Source organism: Nakaseomyces bracarensis (genome assembly GCF_045282275.1).
Source record: "Nakaseomyces bracarensis strain CBM3 chromosome Unknown Scaff5_0, whole genome shotgun sequence".
NCBI classification, from domain to species: Eukaryota; Fungi; Ascomycota; class Saccharomycetes; order Saccharomycetales; family Saccharomycetaceae; genus Nakaseomyces; species Nakaseomyces bracarensis.
In genome coordinates, this window is record NW_027263965.1 from 179818 (window position 1) to 196080 (window position 16263).

General features: G+C 35.5%; 7 protein-coding genes across 7 annotated transcripts; 5 read left to right on the plus strand and 2 right to left on the minus strand.

Annotated features, from left to right (window-relative positions):
* Window positions 1-287: 287 nt before the first annotated feature.
* Window positions 288-1004, plus strand: RNJ42_00920 (haloacid dehalogenase superfamily protein; the record flags this gene model as incomplete). The annotated part of the gene is made up of 1 exon (XM_071051086.1): window positions 288-1004. One exon carries the CDS (start codon window positions 288-290, stop codon window positions 1002-1004), a length of 717 nt encoding a protein of 238 aa, XP_070907782.1.
* A 332-nt stretch (window positions 1005-1336) lies between these two features.
* On the plus strand, window positions 1337-4510 carry TTI1 (Tti1p; the record flags this gene model as incomplete). The annotated part of the gene is made up of 1 exon (XM_071051087.1): window positions 1337-4510. The coding sequence occupies one exon, from the start codon at window positions 1337-1339 to the stop codon at window positions 4508-4510; it is 3174 nt and encodes a 1057-aa protein (XP_070907783.1).
* A 649-nt stretch (window positions 4511-5159) lies between these two features.
* IXR1 (DNA-binding transcription repressor IXR1) lies at window positions 5160-6680 on the minus strand (the record flags this gene model as incomplete). Its single annotated transcript, XM_071051088.1, has 1 exon — window positions 5160-6680. One exon carries the CDS (start codon window positions 6678-6680, stop codon window positions 5160-5162), a length of 1521 nt encoding a protein of 506 aa, XP_070907784.1.
* Window positions 6681-9821: 3141 nt separating this feature from the next.
* IPP1 (inorganic diphosphatase IPP1) lies at window positions 9822-10685 on the plus strand (the record flags this gene model as incomplete). Its single annotated transcript, XM_071051089.1, has 1 exon — window positions 9822-10685. One exon carries the CDS (start codon window positions 9822-9824, stop codon window positions 10683-10685), a length of 864 nt encoding a protein of 287 aa, XP_070907785.1.
* Window positions 10686-11105: 420 nt separating this feature from the next.
* HHT1 (histone H3) lies at window positions 11106-11516 on the minus strand (the record flags this gene model as incomplete). The annotated part of the gene is made up of 1 exon (XM_071051090.1): window positions 11106-11516. One exon carries the CDS (start codon window positions 11514-11516, stop codon window positions 11106-11108), a length of 411 nt encoding a protein of 136 aa, XP_070907786.1.
* Window positions 11517-12446: 930 nt separating this feature from the next.
* On the plus strand, window positions 12447-12758 carry HHF1 (histone H4; the record flags this gene model as incomplete). The annotated part of the gene is made up of 1 exon (XM_071051091.1): window positions 12447-12758. One exon carries the CDS (start codon window positions 12447-12449, stop codon window positions 12756-12758), a length of 312 nt encoding a protein of 103 aa, XP_070907787.1.
* A 1235-nt stretch (window positions 12759-13993) lies between these two features.
* DSF2 (Dsf2p) lies at window positions 13994-16192 on the plus strand (the record flags this gene model as incomplete). The annotated part of the gene is made up of 1 exon (XM_071051092.1): window positions 13994-16192. One exon carries the CDS (start codon window positions 13994-13996, stop codon window positions 16190-16192), a length of 2199 nt encoding a protein of 732 aa, XP_070907788.1.
* Window positions 16193-16263: the final 71 nt, after the last annotated feature.

Below are 16263 nucleotides of genomic sequence, written 5' to 3' on the forward strand. Positions count from 1 at the left end.
GACGTCATTGATCAGATATCGAGAAGCAGTAAATGATAAAAAAAAAAAGCAATAATTTTTGTTGATGAGTAGATTAAATGTGGAGAGAATGGATTTGATATAATCAATTATTGAAACACCAAAGTATATCATTTAATAATATACTAATCAATTAATAATAAGGTCACGACAATAAAAAAAAATGGCCGTTCCGACATCGTATGTTATATTAGCAATAAAATCATGATTTTAGTTTAAAGCTAACATACTAACAAAAGATACATTTGTCAATTAATTCAATTGATAATATGTATTTAATTGATAACAGTGTGAAAGCCTGTCTATTTGATATGGATGGTCTTCTAATCAATACGGAAGACATCTACACATTGACTTTGAATCGAATTTTGAAAGAATATGGGTTAGGGCCTCTAACCTGGGATGTTAAGATTCAGTTACAAGGACTACCGGGCCAAGAAGCAGGTAAGAAGATTATTGAGACCTATAAATTACCTTTAACTCCACCGGAATTGGAGAAAAAGAACATGGAAATTCAAAATGAGTACTGGCCTACTGCAGCCTTCTTACCAGGCGCGTTGGAACTTCTTAAATGGCTAAAAGAGAAGGATATACCGATTGCTCTCTGTACCTCGTCAAACAAAGTCAAGTTCAAGGGGAAGACCAGTCATTTGGGTGAAGGATTTGAGCTTTTCGATGTTGTGGTAACTGGTGATGATGAAAGAATTCCACCAGGAAGAGGCAAACCATACCCAGATGTCTGGAGAGTCGGTTTGAATGGAATTAACGAAAAATATGACCTCGATATCAAACCAGAAGAATGTCTGGTCTTTGAAGATGCAGTTTTGGGAGTTGCATCAGGAAAAGCATTTGGTAGTCACGTCATTTGGGTGCCACATACTGGCTCGCTACCATATGTAGGCACTCCAGAAGAGGTCCTTGGTGATCAAGGTGAAAGATTGAGTTCTCTTGAAGAGTTCAACAAGGAAAAATACGGCCTGGCCTAACCATCTATAACAATTGCGCACTCCTGATTTCTATAACAATTGCGCACTCCTGATTTCTATAACTAGCATGCATATGCTTTATGTTAAATAATTATACAGAATTATTAAATCGACCTTGTTCCTTAAATGAATTTTAAGAATTTCTATAAATATAAATATAGGTAGTATTTTTTTTCAGCCTTAGCCCATCGCCTTCATTTTTTGCTGAAAATATCATAAAATCACATATTAACAAATAATTATATATCGATTTTGCTTTTACCATCACACCGATAAGAATATTTAAAGGTACATAGTGAGCTTAATTTGACATTATACCTTCCAGGAAATTGATGAGTGAAGATAGCAATGCAGTGTTCGCAACGTTGAGAACACCATGTATTAAATTATCGACAATCACATTTCTTCCGGCTGAATCATTTGGTGCTAGTACAATAGAATTACAAGAAGCATTGGTTAATTTAAGAGATGTTTTGAGAGATCTGAGTGAAGAAACTGATCTGTCTAGCAAGCTTGGTGACTACGTATTTGTCCCAATCGCTAATCTATTAAAGCAACCTGATTTAAGTAATCTCACAATAGAATATGTGCTTGAGGTTCTCGAGCAGATATTAAAATTATTTTGGTATAGAAATGACTGTCTTGAAGAGAATGTTGCCAAGCAATTGTTTCAAATTATTACATTTCTGATAGGAGGGGACAAAGATAACAGAGCGCTAACAGAGAAAACGACTGATTTTAAGTTAGTTTCTGTCAAATTATTGAGACAATTTTTTGATTCATTGAGTAATCAGCGTTATTCTACACAGTTCTTTAAAGATGATATACGTAACTTATCAATTATGTCGCACTCAGTAACGATATGTCTAGATATTCTAAAGTCCGAACCTTATATTGTTGAATGTCAATTAGAAGCCTTAGATTCATTAGAAATACTTTACTCTAGGATATTATTAGATGGAGAAACGTTGTCGTATATCCTACCAGGAAATATATCATCTATATCAATAGTATTGAGTAAATCAGGCCTACAAACACATTCCAAAGTGATTGTGAAAGGATTGAGAGTCCTTTCCATTATTCTTACATCGGTTTATAATGATGAGGATCTGAGGACCTCAATTGCTTCATTTGAAAACATATGGAAATTAGTCTCAAAGGAATTGTCAAGTACACCGGATAATCCAATCGAAAGGGAGAATATAGATAATAATTTAATTATTAAAGAGGTTTCTCCGATGAAGGTACATAGGGATATCAGCTGGTTGAGGGGTACATCATCACAGGTTAAGATTGCACTAACGGCATTTTTACCAAAGCTAACTAAAAGAGAAGTTAGCAGTATACGAACGGCGGTGATTGATTTCATAGAAGTGCTATTCAAAAAATCATCTAATTCTCTCTTGAAATGTCATGACATTCTTCTCCAGTCATTGGTGCAAATACAGTCAAATCCCGACAATATTTTAAACAAGCATTCAAATAGGTTAATCTCAAGCACAGAGGAATTGATAGGTAAGATACCGAACATCAAAATTGATGAAATTGATGTTCTTCTGGGGCAGTTAGAATTTTCTCTGCTTGTCCTTAAGTCAACCAATGACTGTGCAGTTCTAGTTAGTGAAAGCATAAGCGCCCTATATTCATATTTGCTAACGGAACTCAGAAATTTTAGTAGCCGAAAGACTTCAACCAAAATAGTGGAGCACAAATCCGATATAATTTTGGCGGAAGAATGGGATAATGGGGATGTTATAAAGAAAAATAGCTTTCCAGAGGTATTTGGCTCTGAAGAAAAGCACATTCGGCATTTTTTAAAAGGTATTAGTCAAATAATAAGTCCGAATGAGGAGTATTTCAATGATATATTAAATGAATTGATATCAACTACAGATAGTGATTCGATAATTGACAAAACAATGGCTTTATGGTTTTGCAATAACTTAATGGTAGGTAGCGCTCACAAGAATTCAAATAATGATCTGTTTCTAACTTTTGAGGAAAGTTCCCCAGGTGGGAAAAATGGAGGTATTATTAGCTATCCTAATTCTGCTTTTGAAATTTTAGAGTATGCCAAATCATTCTACGAGAGCATTGAACTTGGTATCGAATACCGGTCACCAGATAGAATCCAAGAAATGGCTATATGTACCACTTTATCAACTATTGAAACTGTTGCTAACGTGATGAAAACTGATTTTGCTGATGAGCTCATTGATTACTTATATGTCATTATCGATAATTTGGCCTCCCCTTCAGCAGTAATAAGAGAATTCTCTCAAAATTGTGCTATAACAGTTGCAAAGATTTTATATCAAGGTTCAGTAAGTGAAATGATTAAGAATAATGTTGATTACATAATTGATTCTATTTCATTACGACTAAACTCGGGAATGACTCAAAGGGTAAGTATGGTCTTGATGGTTGTTTGTAAGCTGGCTGGTTATGAAAGCATAATAAATTTCAAGGATGTAATTGAAATGCTATTCAAAATGTTAGATTACTATCATGGTTATTCTGAAATTTGTGTGCAATTCTTCCAAGTATTTGAAGTTATTATTATAGAGATGAAAAAGAAATATTTGAGGGATTCCAACAGAAAGGCAATTAAATATCATTTAGATAACAGAAGTACCTTCTCTCCATGGGGAATGGATAGCATTCATGCAGTTGTTGATTTCCTACAACATGAAGTGAAGAGTAGTGAAACATTGCCGTTGGACATGGATGAGGACGCTGCTCTTGAGGAAGTTGATAATTTTAAGGATTACGTCGCCAATAAGATGAATACCCCGGATTCAGATGACGAAGACGAAATTGTTGATGACGTAGAAGCTATTGATGATGAAATTCCTAATGGCGATGATCCGAAGAAGAAAAAAGACTTGGAAGAATGGAACTCTCCTATACCGTTACAGTCTTACAGAATATTACTGCAAATAGCCTCCTATGGCGATAGATTGCTAACACATCCTTCTAAAGACTTACGTATCCAAATTCTTAGGGTATTATCATTAACATGGCCTATGTTGGCAACTCAATATTCCTCTATGTTACCACAGATAGCTCAATCTTGGGACGCGGTAACTAACTGTATATTAGATAATAACTATGTGATCGTGGATGCAGCTTCTATCTGTACTAAGATTATGATTCAATATAGTGGTGATTTTATATCTAAGAGATTTATTGACCTTTGGAAAGTCATCAAAAAATCATCAAGTATTATAAAAGAAGTTAGGATCACGACATTAGATGGGAATTTAGGTATTGATACTAGGATTTTAGTTGAGGGTAGTTATAAATTTCCAACAATTACCAAGAAAGCATTAATATCCTTGAGTGAAATGATAATTGAAGGTATCTTATGCACTGAACTACTTCTAAGCGATACTGACATTTTCGAGATGATTAATTGCTGTATGAAAGTACTTACAAGGGATAAAATAGCTGAAAAATCATTTTACCTAGGCGATGTGGTGTACCAAATCTCTACAGAATTGTGAGCTTGCATAGAATTTCGATTAGTAGTATAGGATTATATTAATACAGTAATATATAAACAATATTTTTTTTAGATTATACAGAATAAAATTTATTTTATTTCATAGTAAGAAATAAAAACCGTATAGAGTTATCTTAAAATTTTCAAATAAAATGATACCTTTGATTTTTTAGAGTTTTGTTAATATTAACTCAACAATGGTATTAATAAAAAGAATTTTTAATAGAAATTAAATCAGATAGTAGAATACAACCTTCCCTCATGAAGTAAAATAAATTAACGGAAGAGATAAAGAGAAAATGGAGATAAAGACTTTCACTGCAAAAAGCATAATTTTTGTTAGTAAATTGTAATTCATTCTATTTTGTAGTTAATGATACAACATTGAAATATAGCAAGTCTGATTTCAATAGTAGAATAGAATGAATATAACCGTGGTACAAAATTGAAAAGAAACGAGACTCTAATTTTCCCAGAAATTTTTGAGAAACTTCAACACAGTGAAGTATTCAAGTTTTAAAAAAAAAAGGAAAGGGTATCCCAATGAATGTAAATTGACGGATTGTTTTTATTTTATTTTTTTATTTTTTTTTTGTATTTTCAGTACAGTAAAGTTTAAATGGAATAGATAAATTGTTAAGTTATAATACCTATTGCATGGTTTCCATCTTAGGTACCATAGATGACAAATCTGCGACACCGACAGAAATGTTACCAGCATTCAACAAATTTGGATCAGTGATGGCAGCAGTATTGTCATGTACTGGAGCTTCAGTCTTTGCCGCCTTCTTACGGCCCTTCTTAACATGAGTAGTTTGTTCAAGAGCAGCAGCTTCTTCTGGGTAACAATCCTCCCATTCCTTGAGTCTCTTCTTGTACATTTCGGTGTATTCATTCTTCTTAACCGGATCCAGATCTCTCCACTTACTACCAATGATCTTTGTGATCTCAATCAAGTTCTTGTCAGGGTTTTCCTTGACAACGATTGGTCTTACTTCTTGAGTAAATTGAATGAATGGGCCAGAAGGTCTCTTTGGAGGCAGAGTCTTTTCGTATTCATCTCTTAGCACTCTGTATTTCTCCCAGTTGGTTCTGAATTCATCGTAGTATGGCTTCTTTTCGTCATCTGATAGCTCTCTCCATCTAGCGGAGGCAAGCTTAGACAATTCAGGAACCTTAGCGTCAGGGAATTGCTGCAGCAGTTCGTTTCTAATAGACATAGAAAACAAAAAGTAAGCAGAAGATGGTCTCTTTGGACCTTGCTTCTTCAATTGCTTTCTCTTCTCAATCCTACTTTGAGTAGAAGACAACTTCTTAGGGTGATTAGCCTGGTTAGCAGCACTGGATTGTGAAGTCTGTGAAGCATTGTTACCGGCTTGGGCTTGATTCTTCTTGTGAGACTTACGAGGTTTACCAGACTTGGTAGTCTCTTGTGGGTTAGCAGTACCGTCACCATTCAATTGAAGTGTTCTCTGTTGGGCTTTCAATTGAGCCTGTTGCATGTTAGGCTGGTTTTGTTGGTTGAATTGCTGTTGGTATTGCTGCATTTGGTCTTGGTTTACCTGGTTGTACTGAGCAACTTGAGGTTGTTGACCTTGTTGGAAGGATTGTGGGTGGTATGGGAATTGACCATTAGAGTTGTTGTACTGCATAGCGGCATTACCAGATGGATGGTATTGCAATTGGTCGTGCATATATTGTGGGGAGTAGTTAGCACTGTTTGAATTGGTGTTTGTGCTGCCACTGTTACCACTACCAGAGCCTTGACCACCTTGTTGTTGCATGGCTTGCAATTGTTGTTGTAGGAACATTTGCTGTTGTTGTTGTTGTTGCAAGTAGGATTGTTGGGTCAATGGGTCGTTAATCATGTTAGCACTTGGGTTAGAGTAATATCTCTGTTGGGGTTGAGAGTTCAAGTACTTTTGTTGTTGAGCCAAAGAAGCAGCAGTACCAGATGTCCCGGCAGTACCAGAAGCAGCAGTAGCAGCAGCGTTAGTAGTACTGCTTGAGCCAGAAGCACCGGAACCAGAAGCAGGTTTGTTCTGGTTCAAATGGTTCAAGAAAGAGTTGTACATCATTTCTTGGAATTGTTGTTGATTTAAGTTGGAGTTGTTAGCGTTAGCACCTCCGGAGCCACTTGTTGAATTACCACCTTGAGGCAAATGGTTCATTGTTTTAACGTAATCTAACTAAAAAGAACGTTTTAATAAAATTGGGAAGCTGAACAATAATTAAAAAAAAAAGTAACAAAGGTTGTTTCTTCTTTTTATTTTCTTTCTTCTTCTTCTTTTTTTTTAAAGATTCTTTAAAGGAATATAATATAGGAAATTCAATTGAGTTTTTGAATTAGTCTATAGTTATATTTTAACTTAATTTATTAGTATTGATTTAATATTCTCTTTAAAGTTTAAAAAGAAGATTAATTGTATTCTTTACAAGAAAGCTTAGACTAATATAAGTTTGAAAAGTAAGACACACGTAAAGAAGGAAGGGAATATGTTAAGAACAAATAAAAATTATTGTTCAAAAATGGGTTGTCCTTTAATATTCACGTAAGTCAAAGGGAAAAAAAACAAATAACAATGTATTTGTTTATTTATGTAAATTTTTTTTTTCACTAGCGTAAACAAAGCGCGAAAATAAAAAAATTTAATTCACACGAAAACTTATTTGACGCGAAAATGTATCGTATAATACGTCTTGTCAGGTGTACTTATCTCTGATATAACGAGGAGTCAGCTGATCACAGAGAAGGAAGGGGGGCACTAGGTATTAGAGTGGCAAATTTTTTAAGTAGGTATATATGCCAGTTCTAGTGAGTTATAACTTCTAATATCTTGAGCAAAGCGGCTAACAATATAGAAGTGTCTTTGGATATTGGTATTATACTGTAGTTATGTCTTCGTAGCAACAATTTAAAAAAAAGAAAATAACTTTGATAACAGTAGCTGACGTAGAAATAAAATTTTATTTCTTAGTATGTTTAATAATAATTAAACTATAGTAGCAAAACCAAGTACGGGGAAACTGTATTAGATAACAGGTTATAACAAAAGAGACCTCTACTAGGTAGTTTATTGAAGAGGTTTATCAGTTAGTAGTTGAAACTTGGGAAAGAAAACTTAGTGTAGGACTATTAGGCGCACAAGTACTAAGTGTATATCGGAAGGTAGTATTATTCTGTAATCTCCTTTTCTGCAGTAGGTATACCTATTAGTAAATCAAAAGAGAGAGAGAAAAGTCTTAGTGTATTCTCAAAAGGAAGTATCAGTAGTTTAGCAAAGAATATTGCAGTAAGATCTTAGTTATTAAGATTAGCTGCAGAAATGAAAGTAATTTGTCTAATTCCAAGTAGAAGACTTTTTCCTAAAAATTTATTATAAAAAAATTTTTTTTTTTTTTTTTAAACCAAAAAAAATTTTCCTAGCTCTTTTCCGTTGTTTTAGTTAGTCCCTAAGAAATTTTAGAGTGAAGAATAAATATGCTCAGAAAGAATAGAATAAAAATAAATATCCTTATTTTATTTTTATTTTTTTTTGAAAATTTGCCCTGCTTTTTTTTACTAAGGAACTATGGTCCTGTTGTGTTATGTGTGGTAGGAATGATAGTATAGAAATAGATGGATCATATCTCTCTCACTCTCACTCTCACACACACCCTCTGGCTCTCTCTCTCTCGCTCTCTCTCTCCCTTGCCTGGGTTCTCTTTGCGTTAGTCAAAACAAACTCCTGTAATTCTCTCTCTCTTAACATACACTCCCTCTCCCCCTAGCAGGAAGGGGGGGAAATAACTCTACACTGTCTTTATCCGGTCTGTCTGTCTGTCTATCTGTCTGTCTGTCTGAGTGTTTCTTTCTCTCACACACACATACACACACACACAGACACACACACACACTCTCTCTCTGTCTGTGTGCGGGCTGAAGCATCAGCTATCCTTTTCTCGCTCTTCCTCCCCATCACTTCTCCTTCTTCTCTTTTCAAAAAATAATTCCCTCCAACTAGAAAGGACGTAGGGGCCACATTTGCCTTTTTTTTCTCTACATCAACTCTCAAACAACTACAGTTGGATAAGAAACGTATATAAAGATATGTAGTCTTTTTTTTTTTTTGTAGGTCAACTGAGCCGTAGCAAGAGAGGCAAGGGAGGCGTAGTTTTTTAAATTTTTTTTTGTTTCCTTCGATTTCATTTCAGTGGTGGTGTGCTAAAAATACTAACTCAAATCATATCTATAAAAAAAAAATAAGGTACTACTTTGATCTCTGTGTTACTCCTTGCTACCTTTTTACCCTTTATTTTCTATCCCTCTCCCACTCCCCTCTGTCAACCATTCTCTTTCATACCCGAAATGGACAAATATTAGGAAAACCTAGGAGTAAAACAGATAGAATGGATAAAACAGAATTGAAGCGAGTGCCCTTAAAGGGCAAAGCGAAAGGGAATAGAGAAATAAGTGGATTACCATATACTCGTTATAGAAAAGGACATTTTGTCCTTTAACTTTTCTCACTACGCTACATTAACACACCGAACTCTCTACGAAAAAGTGAAAATTAATCGGCATTTTCTTTTTGTTCTTCCCTTACCATTACTTTTGCACTGACATACTTACGGAGTGAAAAAATATCCGGATCATGAATTTGTTTCTTCCTTTTTTTTCTTTCTTTTTTCTGCTCGAATAAACAGTATTTTTCATGAGGCAACAAAGAAAAACATATTGTATCATGAGGTTCCAGCTAGGCCTTACACATCCTTATAGCTTCTCAATGGTCCAATAGTCCAGTGGTTTAAGACGTCGCCTTTACACGGCGAAGATCCCGAGTTCAAACCTCGGTTGGATCACAGGATTCTATCTTTAATTTTTTTTGGTTGTATCACACACTATCTCCCTCGTATATAGCTCACACACGTGTAATTTCACTTGTCACATTGAACGTCTCGGATCAAAGGCCTTTTTGCATTGCCAAATAACAAATCGAAGCCCATTCTGCTCGTTGTTTGGCGGTGTGCTGCAGGCTTGCTGGTGTGGTGTTTGTTGTATTGCTGTATTGTGTGGTATTGTGGTATTGTGTAACAGCTCTCTCTCTCTTTCTTTCTTTCACTCTCTCTTACTCTTACTTTGTTGGAATTGACATATTGGTATCAAGAAAGAAAAAAAAAAATTTAGTTGTATTAATATAAAGGACCCGGTTACTTTACTTATTTTTTTACTTATTCTTCCACTCAATTGTTCTTTATAATCGTTTTTTTTTTGTTTGTTTTTATTCATTGCATAGATTAATAAACTGAAAGTAAAATATCTAAAAAAAAACATGGTTTATTCTACTAGACAAATTGGTGCTAAGAACACCCTTGAATACAAGGTCTACATTGAGGAAGACGGTAAGCCAGTCTCTCCATTCCATGACATTCCTCTATATGCCGACAAGGAAAACAACATCTTCAACATGGTTGTTGAGATTCCACGTTGGACTAACGCTAAGTTGGAAATTACTAAGGAAGAAGCCCTAAACCCAATTATCCAGGACACCAAGAAGGGTAAGTTGAGATACGTCAGAAACTGTTTCCCTCACCACGGTTACATTCACAACTATGGTGCCTTCCCACAAACCTGGGAAGACCCAAACCAAACCCACCCAGAAACTAAGGCTGCTGGTGACAACGATCCAGTTGATGTCTTGGAAATCGGTGAGACTATCGGTTACACCGGTCAAGTCAAGCAAGTCAAGGTCTTGGGTATCATGGCTTTGCTAGATGAGGGTGAAACTGACTGGAAGGTCATTGCCATCGACATTAACGACCCATTGGCTCCAAAGTTGAACGACATCGAAGACGTTGAAAAGTACTTCCCAGGTCTTCTAAGAGCCACCAACGAATGGTTCAGAATCTACAAAATCCCAGATGGTAAGCCAGAAAACCAATTTGCCTTCTCTGGTGAAGCTAAGAACAAGAAGTACGCCTTGGACATCATCAAGGAGACTTACGAATCCTGGAAGCAATTGATCGCTGGTAAGTCCGCCGACTCTAAGGGTATCGCTTTGGAAAACTCCACCTTGTCTGACACTCCAACTTACTCCGCTTCTGTTGCCTCTGCTATCCCAGCTGCTGCTCCACAGCAAGACGCTCCAATTGACAAATCCGTCGACAAGTGGTTCTTCATCTCCGGTTCTGCTTAAGATATGACCCCATAAACCATTTTATATACACCTTTCTTAATAAGTTATATAAAAATAAAATAAACCAACGTTAATAATTTTTTACTATCATAAAAGTGAATAAAATATATAAATTTTAACTATGTATGACTTCCATTGATTTTTAAGATACCGAAACCTATTAGATTAGAAAAAAATATTTATGTAGTAGTAACCGTAAAATACTATTATACAACTGTGTAAAAAAAATATTTTGTAATTTGAAGTTAACTATTTCGTTTGCTACTCCCACAGTAGAGTAAAAAACAAATGAAATATCACTTTTTTTTATTTTAATTTGTTCAAAAATTATAGACCTATTCCCTGAATAGAGCCTAAGTAAAGAGGAACAAATTAGCTTATGTGAGAAGAGAAAAAGATGCAAACACGGGGATATCATGCTTAAGATCTTTCACCTCTCAATCTTCTGGCCAACTTGATGTCCTTCTTTTGGATGGTAACACGCTTGGCGTGGATGGCAGCCAAGTTAGTGTCTTCAAACAAGGAGACCAAGTAAGCTTCGACGGATTCTTGTAGAGCACCGATAGCAGAAGATTGGAATCTCAAGTCGGTCTTGAAATCTTGGGCGATTTCTCTGACCAATCTTTGGAAAGGCAACTTTCTGATCAAAAGTTCAGTAGACTTTTGGAATCTTCTGATTTCTCTCAAAGCGACGGTACCTGGCTTATATCTGTGAGGCTTCTTAACACCACCGGTAGATGGGGCGGACTTTCTAGCGGCCTTGGAGGCCAACTGCTTTCTTGGTGCTTTACCACCAGTAGACTTTCTAGCTGTTTGCTTGGTTCTAGCCATTTTGTATTATATATTTGTATTGATATTTTTTTGTTTTAGTAATAAAATAAAATAAGAAATATTTAAGATTTAACAAAAGAGAACTGATTAACAGAGAGAAATGAACCGGGATAAGGTATTGCCTTATATATCAGAGCAAAAACCAGGCGTTTTTTGGAAATCCCTCTTTAAGAACACAACTCTCCTCTCCTCTCCCCCTTTGCCACTCTATCTTGACAGTGAAAATTCTTCAGACCACTAAAATTATTGTGGGAAGGTTTAGTTGAGAAATAATCAGTACGGAACCTAGCAGCCCACTAATTCACCCACATTGTCAGCACATGTCATTCGGCGAAATTTCTGGGTCAGGCTTGTGGCACCTACAAGTGCGAATGTATGGGAACGGGTTTATTATGGTTATCTGCCATGCTTCGCGCGAAAATTTCGGAACGTTCCGTGTCGGGTGAGCTACCGAGAAAAACACAAAAAAAAAAAATTAGATTTTATCATAGAACTAAAGAGCGTTCCCATTTATTCGCGCTATGAGAGTCGAATACCCATAGTTAATCCGTTCCGGTCCATTCGCACCACAACGACAGTTGGTCTGTAACAGAGATGGCCCGTGACAGAAATTATTGTTTAAGCTGGGAACGAGAAGGAAGGGATCATAGGAGAGCAAGAGTAAGTGGGGCGTATTGTTAGTGAGAATGGAAATGAAAGCCTCAGTTTAGTCTGTGTGTGTGTTTCAGTGAGTGAGGGTGAGTGGATCAATAGTAAGCAAATCTTGTATTCAATTTTTATTTCATTTTCTCCCTATTCTCTTTCATATATAAGGGCTAATAAAGATTGGATTGTTTATTTTTTTTCATTAGTTCTTAATATTATTCTTTTCATAATAGTTCTTATCAACACAATACAAAACAAAAATAAACTAATTAATATATATATAAAATGTCCGGTAGAGGTAAAGGTGGTAAAGGTTTGGGTAAAGGTGGTGCTAAGCGTCACAGAAAGATTCTAAGAGATAACATTCAAGGTATTACCAAGCCAGCTATTAGAAGACTTGCCAGAAGAGGTGGTGTTAAGCGTATTTCTGGTCTTATCTACGAAGAAGTCAGAGCTGTGCTAAAGACCTTCTTGGAATCTGTTATCAGAGATGCTGTCACTTACACTGAGCACGCCAAGAGAAAGACTGTTACATCTTTGGATGTTGTCTACGCTTTGAAGAGACAAGGTAGAACCTTGTACGGTTTCGGTGGTTAAAACTACTATTAAAAAAATAATAGAAGGGTACTTTATGTTTTTTTTCCAAAGAAATTTATTATTATTCTCTGTTTTGTTAAATGTGTCTTGATGACAGGTTTCAAATAGAATAAAAAGAGTAATAAAAAAAATTGTATATTATTTTAATTTTTAAATATTTTTTTTAATGAGGGATATAATTAGAAGCAATTTTTTCTAGCTTCGATTGTTTTAATAAAAGTTTTCAATTTTTTTTATTTTTTTTTTTACTTTCCTAATATTTATATTTATGGATCACATTGTTTTATCTGCTGTGTTTATCAATAAATGTAAATTAATGTTTTGTACATATATTGATAATAATCAACGTCCTAAGCTATAACTGTAAATTTTTATCTTTATTGATATTATATATTGATATTATTTATCATATCAATGTACCCTAGTAATATAATCAATACATACTTTACCATTAAATAAAGTTATAATTAAATATCTAATATCTAAACAATATTGGTATCAATATAGTAGTATCACTTATGTTTGATGAGTGAATATAACTATCTACGTTAAAAGTCATGCTGCACTAGTACTCATTCAGACTTAACGAATATTGCAGTTCTAATATTTATTTGTGCGTGTTTTTCTGTGGAGCATAGCTTTCTCCCTGATCTCTCTCTCTCTCTTCTCTCTCTCCCTCATAGTCTGACTACGTGATCTATCTGACATCCCCCCCCGCCTTTCATTAACCCCACGACACTTTCTACGTTTGAATTTGTTTTATCTCTATCCCAAGTCTCCACCGACTGCATTTATTTTTTCCTACCGTCTACGCTAATCTCACAGCAATTAGTCCCTCCACTGTCCCTTGCACGGCGTTTTAATTTCATTTTTTAATTTCAATTTTCTTCGTTTTGCATTCGGTCGCTCTCCGAAAAAAGAAGTAACTTTCACGAAAAGGTAAAAATAGAAGATTTAGAAACAAAGAATGAATAGCACAGAAAACATCGTACCCGTAACTGTATATAATATTAGAAGACCTTTGTTTATTTTTTAAATTGCTTTTTCTTCCTGCCCATCGAGAAAAAGTAAATAACACCAATACGTCATTTACTAATATTTTTTCATTTATTTATTTGATTAATTATTGTATTTTATTATTGTATTTATATTGTATTTATTAGGATTTAACTGAAATTTATATACAAATATTAACAACAAGAAGAAGAAGAACGGAATAAAAAGTTTTCTGAATAATGCCATTTTTGTCTGGGAAACCGTCTCCTCTAGAGAGGATAGGTAATCGAGACCAATACTTTGAAGACGTGCTCTCGATTTCTCAGAAACAGGACTTCCGCCACTCTAATGGGAGTTCTCTGTCGCTAGACTCTATAAAGACAGCCGAGCGGCTGCTAGACAAACTAGAACTCAGTGCTGGTGATGAATTGTTGCTACAGAAGGCTCTACAGGAAGAGGACAAAGTGCGGCTCGAGAACACCAAGAAGGGTCCTGTTGTGTGTCTGCCAGCGAACGCGTTTCCTTCCTTGAGAACGAGCAAAGTTCACCAGAGACAGAACAGTAACGGGTCTTGGAGGGAGAATAACGTGGGGAATCTGACGTCATCAGAAACAGTGCCTATAGAGGTGGTCGGCAGTGCTCAGATTGTAAGAGGTGGTGCGTTAGCTACCTCGGTGGAACGACACATCCCTGAACACTACAGGTACTCTTATATAGTGGAGGAGGACACTGATCTGGAGTCTCTCCTGAGTACTAGCACCCAAAAAGATGAGAATCCCAACGTCTCAAGTCTTCAAGACCCACCAAAACAACATAACTTCAATAAGTTTACAGGTCTGACAAGTGATAGAAGATATCATTACTATAGAAACCACGAACCAAATGGAAGGAAACCAGTCAATAGCTCGATGAGAAATGAGAGAATCCGCGCCGAAGAGAAAGATTTGACTGATTTCGAGAAGTACAGGATAGAAAACTCAACGTTAATAAGGGAATTCCCACATTTGATGAATAATCAACAACAGAGAAAACTTCACTACTATCACGAATTAGTTAAAAATCCAGGTAAGAAAAATGAACCATCTACTTTAGCGAAAGAAATTATAGAAACTGGAAGCAAAACTTGGAACAATGATCCCACTAGTCTATATAAACCAAAAACAACTTCCTCTGGAGAAAGTTCTATTGTTGATAAGAGAGACAAATTTAATACTCCTACCCCTAAGAAATCTTCATCTAATACTACCCTCGATAAAAGCTTCGAATCTGAATTGAGCCAGCCGCCTACTCCATCATTTAGCGACCACAAGAAGAAGTCATCCCTTTCATCTTTCAAGAGTTTTTTCAAATCTCCTAAGAACTATAAGAACAAGAATAGATCAGATGATAAATTAGAAAATCTTGAGTCTCCAAAAACAACGGTTCAAAAAAATACTCCTAAGAAAAACTCAACATCTTCTGAAAATCTTTCGAAGAATATCAAGAAATACATGTTTCCAAATAAAAATAATAATGATCCTATCAAGTTTTCCCAAATTGATAATAGCCATATTCCCAAGGCTAGACCTGTTGTTAGGAAACCGTCTCATATCAGATCACATTCCGATTTTGGTACCATACACCTGGCACAGGAACGTTTAAAGAAAATAGAGAGAACACCTTTATACTCTTCCAATCTTAATGTCCCCAATGCCCCTATTAGAAATGCCTCTCATCGTAGAACTAAATCTGCTGAACTTTTAACTGGTGAAAGAAGTGATTCTACTTCTTCAATTGATAAAATGGATTCAAGTGTTAATATTCATGACAATATACCATTGACAACAGTGTACTCGGTAACTCATACTGGTAATAAAAGTGCTATTTCTCTTTTGATTACTGAATCTCTTACGTTAAAGAATGAAGGAAAACTTAACGACTCATCAAAAAAACTACATGAAGCTTGTATTAAAGGAAGTAAAACAGCATGTCTTCTGTATGGGATTGCTTTAAGGAAAGGTGAAGGTGTCGAAAAAGATTACCGTGAATCCCTAAGGTATCTACATCGTGCTACAGGAATTGCCAATTGCGATGAATTTGTAACTCGGAGTAAAATCGATCCAACAATCCTAGAAATAAGGAAAGATGAGATTCCTGATATTCCGCCACAACCTTTAGCACCCGCTTTCTATGAATGTGGTGTTTCCTATCTCAAAGGGTATGGTATACCGTCTCCCAACAGTACTCTTGGATTAAAATATCTTGAATATGCTGCTTCATTGGGTCATGTAGATGCAATGTGTCTAAGTGGTATACTGCTCTCAAAAAATCAAAACAGATCTGAAGAAGATGTTTTCCGTGCTGCTAGCTGGTTTAGAATAGCCGAGAAAAGAGGTGCCAACCTAATAGGTTCAAACTGGATCCATAAAAAACAATATAAGAAAAATATTATCCTTTAATATATACCAAATATGTTTATACACAACTAATTATGAATTAACTACGATACTTGTTCAGATGTAACGTATTA